Source organism: Eschscholzia californica, unplaced genomic scaffold (genome assembly GCF_041429995.1).
Source record: "Eschscholzia californica isolate CP2 unplaced genomic scaffold, dmEscCali1.0.p SCAF_4, whole genome shotgun sequence".
Taxonomy (NCBI): domain Eukaryota; kingdom Viridiplantae; phylum Streptophyta; class Magnoliopsida; order Ranunculales; family Papaveraceae; genus Eschscholzia; species Eschscholzia californica.
In genome coordinates this window covers 37814742-37825677 of record NW_028238461.1, presented here as the reverse complement: position 1 = coordinate 37825677, position 10936 = coordinate 37814742, and the positions used below count along the sequence as shown (strand labels likewise).

At 37.2% G+C, this 10936-nt stretch overlaps 1 protein-coding gene across 1 annotated transcript; it reads left to right on the top strand.

The window, feature by feature from the left end:
* Nucleotides 1-1261: 1261 nt before the first annotated feature.
* On the top strand, nt 1262-9119 carry ABCC9 (multidrug resistance-associated protein 9). Its single transcript, XM_086637674.1, has 11 exons — nt 1262-1886; nt 3355-5696; nt 5836-5922; nt 6028-6678; nt 6768-6932; nt 7027-7321; nt 7412-7626; nt 7903-8208; nt 8285-8348; nt 8425-8664; nt 8759-9119. The coding sequence occupies exons 1-11, from the start codon at nt 1874-1876 to the stop codon at nt 8893-8895; spliced, it is 4515 nt and encodes a 1504-aa protein (XP_086493800.1). The 5' UTR covers nt 1262-1873; the 3' UTR covers nt 8896-9119.
* Nucleotides 9120-10936: the final 1817 nt, after the last annotated feature.

The following is a 10936-nucleotide window of genomic DNA, read 5'->3' as shown; positions in this document are numbered from 1 at the left end:
TCTTCCATGTCTCTCTCTCTCCCTCTTTTTCTTTCTCTCCCTCCTTCCTCTTCTCTCTCTCTTGCTTTATTATTTGATCCTGTATCTCATTACGTGTGGGTTCATTATCAAAACTTAACAATCAAATATATACACAGAGAGCGAAAGATGAAAATAAAAGAAAGGTTTTAGTTACACACTGGTTGGAGGAATTCAATGGGTTTCTGTGGTGAAGGAGAAATGTTGTTGAAGACAAAAGCCTCTAATGGAGGAGATTTTTCTGCTATATGTAATTGATGAGCTTCTTTCTGTACTCTGTACTGGAATCAATTTGATTTTGAGTATCCTTTTCTTTAGTAATTGTTGATACAGAAAAAAGAAGCAGAGGAAGGAGGAGGTGCTGGTGAGATTCCAGGATGAGTAGTTGTTGATACCCATGTAAAATAGTTAGAGAGAGAAACCAAAGTAGATGATAAAGACGAGGGATTAAAATTTTGGTTGGGGCGAAGGGTACGAAGAGGAACCCTCTTCGTCTGTGGTTTTTCAGACGAAGAGGGGAGACTCAGACGGTTTCCGGCGAAGGGTTTCCCTTCGCCGGAAACTGAAATTTTTGAGAGAAAAAAAAGAGGGGGAGAGAGAGAGAAGAGGAAGGAGAGAGAGAAAAAAAAGAGGAAGAGACATGGAAGAGAAAGAGAGAGAATGGAGGTGGAGGAGATGATTGGAGAAGAAGAAGATTAAAAAAAAAATGGAGGTCGCCTGAAAAAGATGCCGTCAGGCGACATTTTCCGACGACATATTCCGGCGATCTTATGTGGACAAATGTGACGTGGAATTGCTTGGTGAGGTGGACAAAGAGAAAAAAACACATTTAAATTATGGAATTGTTTTAAGGGTAGAATGGAGAAGCTTATAAAAAATGTGGGGGCCAAACAGGAAATTGGAGCCAAAACGAATTGTCGGACACTTATTGGGGCCAAAACGGTGAGTTGGTCACAAATCGGGGGCCAAAACGGAATTAACCCTATCTTTTTATTGTACTAGTTTATGCACTCTTCTGATAGGGATGAGAAAGAATGGGCCGAAAAGAAATTTGTATTACAGAGCATATATGTATCTGACAACGCCTTACAACAACTTTACAATACCTTGAAAGATAACGCTTCTAATTTCGGGTTAATTCAATGGCAAAAAGTAGTTGCTTTTGATTCACACATGTTTGGTTAAAGAACAAAAAGTAGTTTCTTTTATCTTTTTATTGTGCTAGTGTATGCACTTTCTCGATAGGGTTAAGCAAGAATGGGTCGAAAAGAAATTTGTACTACAAAGCATATATGTATGTGACAACGCCTTACAACAATTTTACAATCCTTTTGAAAGTAACACCTCCAATTTCGGGTTAACGGGAAAGAGTATGCTTTTGATTCACACATGTTTGGTTAAAGAACAAAAATATGAGTCCCAATATTCTGCCAAACCTCTGTTGATTAATCAAATCCATCATCACGTGATAATGGGATTGATCCGATAATCCATCTCTCTCTCTACCTAATGACAAAATCCGTAGAAAGCTAAATCATCTCTCCATCAATATATACTAGTTATACATTCTTAATGCCTAGCTTAGCCTAGTTGTCAAACAAAACAAATTCACTCTCTCTCTCTTTCTTTTTCTCTCTATATAAACGAGTAGTAGTTTCTTTGCCAACCCATACACCTTAATGCGATCGAGTGGATCATCTTACCCTGTATTTATACTTTCTGTTGGCCTAACTCCATTGAGTTTTTTTTTTTGTGCTTCTCCTCATCCTATGACTCTCTCTCCCTCTCTCTAGTTTGATGATTGTTGCTTGGGTTTGAAAGGGTTTGAAGTTGGAGAAGTTTTGTTTATGCAAACATGTTTGATTCAAGTAAGTTTCTTATTTCTGTGGGGTATATGTCTCAATGAAATCAATATTAATTAAGAGATAGAAAAAGAGATACAGTAGTAGATAGAAAGACAATCATAAATTAGGTTTCTTTCTTTACATGTTTGTTCATAATCCTTATTAGGCTGCATTTTTTCACCAAGTCTAAGGTTTTTTTATCGTAAACTTTCGTTACGACACTTTTCGTTTCATAAGAGAATCCAAAACTACTTAATGGTGTGCTGAAGTATCAAATTTAGAGAAATCGGTTTTTGCAATTTGAATTTACTTTGTTAAGTTTGATCCAAAGGCATTCATGTTTTAGTAATATGTCTATTTTATTACCTTGTTTTGATGATATTAATGGAGTGCTTTCATGTTGCATCTATATATGTAAAAGTAAGCTTTTAGTGAAGTTATAGAATCAAACAAGAAAAGACTTCTTGAATTTCATAAGAAACCCACACTTTTGAGTAAATTAAAATTTAAGATACGCCGAAAGGCAAAGGATAAACAAATGATCCTTTGGTCATAAGGTGGTCTTGGGTTTCGCTCACCCCAAAATCTAGCTAAAGGTGTGAGGTTTTGTCTCACACTTACCTGCACCTTTCACAACCAATGTGGATTATCCTAAAACGGTCTGAATCTATGCGGGCTTGATAACTCATACTCCACCAAACCAAAGGAAACAACCCAAGATCCTAATTCAGCAATAAAACTCTAAAAATTTAAGCCAACTAAAACTTGAAAAATTTATTGGTAAAGCCATATTCTCAGCATTTCATTTACTAATAAAGAATTTAAAAGCAAATGGAAATCGGTAGTTTTACAAATTTTATTTATGATCTTGCTAGTGGAATAAAACATATGTTAGAAAACATCATTTCAGCTTTTCAAGTTGCAGAAGGTTATATGCACAAAAAGATGACAAGGCAAACAGAAAGGATTAGCACTAAAACTACTTTAGTAAAGGAAAAAGATACCCATCTCATTATTGTAGTTTATTCATCAATCATCTCAGTGCAAGTACCAGTAGGGAATATTCTTAGATTTGAATTACCTTTACTATTTTAATTTTACTTAACTACCCAACTTCTACGTGCCATATTGTCGGTTTTATGCGCCACTTGATGGTTGGTGTTTTGTCTTAGTTATGAGCCCAAGCCCATCCAAAAGCCCATGAACTCTCCAAGTACGGACGTCGTACTTGTAGCCCAAGCTTTGGTTGCACCTACAAGCAATGTTGGATTTGGATGGGGGCTTGGGGGGTCACAGCCAGGAACGAAACCCCAGCCATGCGTAGTGTCTGATTGCGCACAATATTGTATCTAAAAACATTCAGAACTGGGTCAATTAGGGGTTAATATTTAAGGGTAGTATCGAAGAACAAATGAAAGTTTATGATTGTTTCGTATAGCCTGTCAAGATCCTTTTACTAAGCTACTGAAACTCACATTCTTATTTGCTGCAGATTTTGAACTTTCGGGAGATCTAAAAACATGGTTGAAGTTAAGTTCCCCATGTTTCTGGGACGATTTCAGCATACTTGTCCAACTTGTGCTTCTTGTAAGCATACTAATCAGTTTCACAAAAAGACGATGTGCACATCAATCAAGCGTTGCTGAGGATGAGCCACAAAAGTACCCTACCAATATAAAAGTTGGTTTCGTGTACAAAGTCTTTGTGTTTTGCTCTGTTTTTCTATTGTTAAGTCACTTCTTCATGCTTATGTTGCTTCTAAATGGGTATGAAGGTCTTTGCAAATCCAAAGTCACAGTTCTATCGAAAGAAAACATTCAAGTGATATCGTGGTTGGTGACATTGTTTTTGGTTTATAATATTTGGAAGTCTAAGTCTTCGAAGCTTCCATGGATTCTGAGAACTTGGTGGATTTCAAGCTTCTTATTATGTGTGATTCACACATTTCTTGATACCCATTACCTTCTTATAAACCAAAATTATCTGGGGTTGAGAGACTACGTCAACTTCGTCAACTTAATCGCCTCAACATACTTGCTAGGTGTTTCGGTCCGAGGAATAACAGGAATTAGTATTCTTGCCGACGACGACCTTAAAGACCCACTATTAAACAAGACTGAAAAACATTCAGAGATAGACAAGGAACGGGACTCACCTTATGGAAGAGCTACACTTCTTCAACTTATCACTTTCTCTTGGCTCAACCCATTGTTCAAAATTGGTTATAGGAAACCACTTGAACAAGTTGAAATCCCAAACATTCATTTCAAAGATTCTGCTGCATTCCTCTCACCTTCGTTCGACGAAAGTCTAAAACAAGTCAAGGAGAAAGATAAGACTAATAATCCATCTATTTACAAGGTCATTTTTCGACTTATAAGGAAAAAAGCAGCTATCAATGGATTGTTTGCTATGGTTAATGCTGGAGCATCATATGTTGGTCCATACCTTATCGACAATTTCGTGGCATTTTTAAACGAGAAGAAAACCCGTAGCTTAATGAGTGGCTACATCATTGTACTGGCATTCGTGAGTGCTAAAATGGTTGAAGTTATTGCACAGAGGCAATGGATATTCGGGGCTCGTCAACTAGGTATGCGCCTAAGAGCAGCTCTGATGTCCCATATATATAAGAAGGGCCTTCATCTATCAAGTCAGTCAAGGCAAAGCCATAGCAGTGGAGAGATAATCAACTATATGAGTGTCGATATCCAACGAATAACAGACTTCATTTGGTTCATGAACACAATATGGATGTTGCCGATACAAATTTCACTAGCAACTTACATTCTAAATTTAAATGTTGGTCTCGCTTCATATGCAGGCTTAGTAGCAACACTTATTGTAATGTCTTGCAATATACCACTTACCAGAGCTCAAAAACGGTTTCAGAGCAAGATCATGGAAGCCAAAGATGCTAGAATGAAAGCTACATCAGAAGTTCTTCGAAACATGAAAACACTAAAACTTCAAGCTTGGGATATGAAGTACCTCCATAAGCTCGAAAGCTTGAGAAAAATCGAGTATGATTGGATATGGAAGTCACAACGGCTAAACGCTCTCTCAGCTCTTATCTTCTGGGGATCGCCCGCATTCATCTCCGTGGTGACCTTTGGAGCATGTATTTTAATGGGTATCCCATTAACAGCCGGAAAAGTCTTATCTGCATTGGCAACATTTCGGATGTTACAAGATCCAATATTTAGTCTACCCGACTTGCTTTCAGCAGTAGCCCAAGCTAAAGTTTCAGTCGATAGAGTTGCATTATACTTTCAAGAAGAGGAAATACAAGAAGATGCAGTCTTCATTGTCCCAAGAGATGCATCTGACGTTGAGATCGAGATTGAAAATGGGAAATTCAGTTGGGAAATCGACTCGGGTAAGCCAACTCTTGATGGCATACAGTTAAAAGTGAAGAGAGGGCTAAAAGTGGCGATTTGTGGAACAGTTGGGTCGGGGAAGTCTAGTTTACTGTCATGTATTCTAGGAGAAATACCAAAGATTTTTGGAACAGTAAAGATTAGTGGAACCAAGGCTTATGTTCCTCAATCTCCATGGATACTAACTGGGAATGTAAGAGATAATATTCTCTTTGGGAATGTATATGATCAAGAGAAGTATGAGAGAACAGTTAGAGCCTGTGCATTGACAAAAGATTTCGAGCTTTTTCCTGCTGGAGATCTAACAGAAATTGGAGAAAGAGGAATCAATATGAGTGGAGGCCAAAAACAAAGGATACAAATTGCCCGTGCCGTCTACCAGGATGCTGATATATATATTCTCGACGATCCTTTTAGTGCTGTGGATGCTCATACTGGCACGCAACTCTTTGAGGTCAGATTCCTTTTCAATTTACGAAATTTATGAAACTGAACTATTTCCTAACTAGAAGATTGAAGCTTATACTGAAAACAAAATCTAATACGTTTTCTACTACGAAGTCAACTTGGGTTTCTTGTGTACTTTGATGCAGGACTGCTTGATGGGAATCCTCAAAGACAAGACTATACTTTATGTGACACACCAAGTTGAGTTTCTTCCGGCAGCCGACCTCATTCTAGTAAGAAAACTGCAGAAGAACTTGTTAATTTCAAATTCTTTCAAAACGTTCTAATTCAAATATTAATAGAAAAACCAAACACTAACCGGTAAAGATCTTTAACAGGTGATGCATGAAGGACGGATCAAACAGGCAGGAAGGTTCGAAGAACTTCTAAAACAGAACATAGGATTTGAACTATTAGTTGGTGCACATAATGAAGCTCTAGACTCAATTCTTAACGTCGAAATTTCGAGTAGAACTTCCCAAAAACCAATTGCTTTAAGTGAACCAGAGACAGATCCTGCAACAAATTCACAACTTTTAAATGAAAAACACGATTCTGAACAGAACTTGTCATTAGAGATAGTAGACCAAGGTGGGAGATTAACACAAGAAGAAGAAAGAGAAAAAGGAAGCATTGGAAAAGAAGTTTATTGGTCGTATTTGACGATAGTATGGGGTGGAGCATTAGTCCCAGTCATAATCTTAGCACAGTCTAGCTTCCAAGTACTACAAATAGCGAGTAACTATTGGATGGCATGGGCTTCTCCAACGAAAGTGGATGACAAGCCGGTTGTAGGATTGCGTGTACTCTTACTAGTGTATATACTTCTTTCAGTAGGAAGTGCACTTTGTGTATTGGTTCGTGCTATTTTAGTAGCAATAGCTGGCATTCTAACTTCTCAAAAGCTCTTCACTAACATGCTTCATAGTGTGATTCGATCTCCTATGTCTTTCTTCGATTCAACCCCAACTGGAAGGATTTTAAATCGGGTAAGTACACACACATATAATATACTTTTACGATATGAGGATGAAAGGAATTCAGGTGTACTTGCAATATTTAACCATTTCAATGACAGGCTTCTACTGATCAAAGTGTGCTGGACATGGAAATAGCAATGAGAGTAGGATGGTGTGCTTTCTCCATTATACAAATTCTAGGGACAATTGCAGTCATGTCACAGGTAGCATGGCAAGTGTTTGTCATATTCATTCCGGTGACGGCAATCTGCATATGGTACCAAGTAAGATCTTCTTCGAATTTATGTGGAGTTTAAACAAATGTGGCATATTAATGTTAGTAACTAATGTGAATCTTATAATTGATTAACACTACAGAAATACTACATACCGACAGCAAGAGAATTGGCACGTTTATCCGGGATTCAGAGAGCTCCTATCCTCCATCACTTTGCAGAATCACTTTCAGGAGCTGCAACAATTCGAGCATTCGACCAAGAAAAACGCTTCACCGAAACAAACCTTTGTCTCATTGATAAAGAATCAAGGCCATGGTTCCATAATGTCTCGGCCATGGAATGGCTCTCTTTCAGACTCAACCTTTTGTCAAATTTTGTATTTGCATCCTCATTGATAGTTCTTGTCAGCCTTCCTGATGGAGTTATAAACCCAAGTAAGGATCATCAATCTAAGTTGAAATCTTAAAATTAGTTGTCAAATCGGAGGAAGATTTTTATCCTAACCAAGAATCGGAATTTTGCAGGCATTGCGGGATTAGCTGTGACATACGGACTAAATCTCAATATACTCCAAGCTTCTGTCATATGGAATTTATGCAATGCCGAAAATAAAATGATATCAGTAGAAAGGATATTGCAATATTCAAAGCTTATTAGTGAAGCACCTTTGGTAATTGCAGAGTGTAGACCTCCAAGCAATTGGCCCGAGTTCGGGAGAATATGCTTCAAAAAACTGCAGGTGAAAAGCTCTTAAATCACTCAACTACATAGTCAAAAAACGATATATTATGTTCAAGAATATAATACGGTTTCCCTTAGTATTTCCAATGAGCCGGTGGTGACACGGCACTTTAATGGGCATAACGCGCTGAAACACCCTACCGTTTGACCCTCCACTGTCTGTTTAGCTGTGGGGAAGTGGCAAAGCCGGGTCGTTTATGGGCTGACACACCCTTGTGGTTCTAGTTTTCCTATTTTGGGTTACTTATATTATCATAATTTCCTGTTTTTACAGATTCGATATGCTGAACATCTACCATCTGTCCTCAAAAACATCAACTGCACAATTCCAGGACGGATGAAAGTTGGTGTAGTAGGAAGGACAGGAAGTGGTAAATCGACATTGATACAAGCTCTCTTCAGGACTGTGGAACCTAGGGACGGTAGCATTGTAATTGACGACATAGACATTAGTAAGATAGGTCTTCATGACTTGAGATCTAAACTTAGCATCATTCCTCAAGACCCAACATTATTCGAAGGAACAGTAAGAGGAAATCTAGACCCATTAGACCAATTCACCGATAAAGAAATATGGGAGGTAATTACTTTTAACTCATCAATCACAAAAACCATCCGAAATGTGAGATTGTTAAATATAGTTTAAAACTTTTCAGGCTTTAGATAAATGTCAACTTGGTGATATAATTCGCGAAAAGGATGAAAAGTTGGATTCACCAGGTAACAATAAGGAACATGAAGCACGATACATATATATACATATATAGTTCGATTACTAAAGAACATGTCTTTGCAGTGGTTGAGAATGGAGAGAATTGGAGTGTGGGACAGAGGCAGTTATTCTGTCTGGGGAGAGCTTTGTTAAAGAAAAGCAGCATTCTTGTTCTTGACGAAGCAACCGCTTCGGTCGATTCAGCTACCGACGCAGTAGTACAGAAGATCATTAGTCAGGAGTTTGAAAACCGAACAGTCGTGACTATAGCTCACAGAATTCACACTGTAATAGACAGTGATCTTGTTCTAGTCCTTAGTGAAGGTACATACTAACTATTTAACATTCTAGTAAGTACGAACTTCCTCATACAACAAGTTTAGTGGCTAAGAGATATTCTTGCATTTTGTTTGAACAGGAAGAGTAGTGGAATACGACACACCAGCTAAGCTACTAGAAAGGGAGAATTCGTTCTTCTCGAAGCTCATAAAGGAATACTCTTTGAGATCGAAGAGCTTCAATAGCTTAGCGAACTTACAAAACTATCCTTCATAGTTTTGTGAGTGTATAAGCACCGAAACACCGGGGCTCAAGATTATTCGAGTATTTTTTCAGTTTGATTAGTTTAATGTTTTGAAAAGAATTCTCAATGTATGAGGATATAGGTATGATATCTATATCTACTAATGTATAACTAATAAACTACGTAAATAGAGTAGTCTTTGTATGGTTTCCGATATAATGTTCGATGGGGAAGAACTACAACCCATTCATTTCTCTGTTCTTGATTCAGAATTAGGAAGTTATCTTCACAATATATATAACTAGACATCAAGAAATCATTCTAGACCTTGAGAAAATTATCTATATTCTGTTGAAATATCTTTCTATATGATATAATAGCTATTAGGAAATATCAAATATTAGAAACTAGATTGAAATTAGTAACTAGTAAAGATATTAGTATAAACTATAAGAAACTAGTAAAATATTAGGAACTAATAAAGTTAGAAACTAGTAGTATTGTAACTCTATAAATAGAGTCTTATATTTCTTTTGTAAATCATCAAGGAATAAAACAATTTCTTTGATCAATTTCAACTTGGTATCAGAGCCAACAGTCTTAAATTTGGGTTTGGGAATTTATATTGATTGAAAGGGAAAAAACCTTCATCTTCATCTTCATCTTGTTATTCCGGTTTAGCTAAAGTGAAGGGCAACTGATGCTTCTGCAATAATGGCTCGCAATAAGGCAAATTCAAATTTTGCTAAAGTTGTTGGTCAATCTGACAAAACTACTTATAAGTGTACTCACTGCAACAAAATTGGTCATACCAAAAGTCATTGTTATGAGTTATTAGGCTATCCAGAATGGTGGGATCATAATCGAAAGAAAAACTTTAAGAAGACCCTTGTAGATCCAACTGTTAAGCAAGCTTCATCGACGGTAGCCACTACAGGTAATGTAGGCAAGACTTCAAATATGTCTACACATGTTTCGAATAGTACTTGGATAATTGATTCTGGTGCTACAGATCACATGACTTTTGATTCTAGACAGGTCTCAACCATTAACCAATCTTCACATAAATATGTCTCTACTGCCAATGGCACCTCAACCCATGTTGTAGAGGAAGGACCTATAACTCTAACGAATACATTGAACTTAGACTCTGTTTTGGTTGTCCCATCTTTAGATCATAATTTATTATCAATGTCTCAAATAACCACCACTCTATTTTGTGTTGTCATCTTTTGGCCTGAATTTTGTGTATTTAAGGACATCCGGACAAGACAAACAATTGGTTATGGTGTTAGGCGAGGAAAGTTGTATTACTTGGATTTAGTATCTGAAAGCTCTAATAAATTGCGTCAGGCATTAGTAGTGAAAAATTTTGAAACAAAAAATAAAGATGAAATATGGTTATGGCATCGTCGTCTGGGGCATGCCTCTTTCGGTTACCTTAAGAAATTATTTCCATCATTATTTATTAAATGCGATGTTTCAAGTTTTCAATGTGATGTTTGTGCACTTGCAAAAAGTCATTGTGCATCGTTTCCGCTAAATTTAAATAAAAGTCCAACTCCTTTTATGATCTTACATTCCGATGTCTGGGGTCCATCTAAAGTTCCTACTATGGGTGGGGCGCGGTGGTTTGTTACCTTTATTGATGATTGTACTAGGATGACTTGGGTGTGTTTGATGAAATCTAAAAGTGAGGTAAAGTTATTGTTTCAGAAGGTGCATAAACTGTTTAGTACTTAGTACAACGCAAATGTCCAGATACTTCGTAGTGACAACGGAGGTGAGTATATAGATCATGAATTCAAACTTATTTGATTTCCCATGGTATTGTTCATCAAACTACTTGTCCAAATACCCCTCAACAAAATGGGGTCGCTGAAAGAAAGAATCGTCACTTGTTAGAAGTTATCAGGGCTATATTGATCGAGGCACATATGCCATTATCTTATTGGGGAGAAGCACTTCTTGCTGCAACCTATTTAATTAATAGAGTTCCCTCTAGTACTATTGAGTTTAAGACTCCGTTTCAAGCTCTATCGGATGTTACAACTTCTCCGACAGTTTCAAATT

What these genes read in the sequence shown, in the direction of transcription:
- ABCC9 (XM_086637674.1), top strand. An exon ending in TGAAAAGTTGGATTCACCAG is followed by an intron (nt 8,349 to 8,424) that starts GTAACAATAAGG and finishes ATGTCTTTGCAG; the next exon opens with TGGTTGAGAATGGAGAGAAT. An exon ending in TGTTCTAGTCCTTAGTGAAG is followed by an intron (nt 8,665 to 8,758) that starts GTACATACTAAC and finishes TTGTTTGAACAG; the next exon opens with GAAGAGTAGTGGAATACGAC.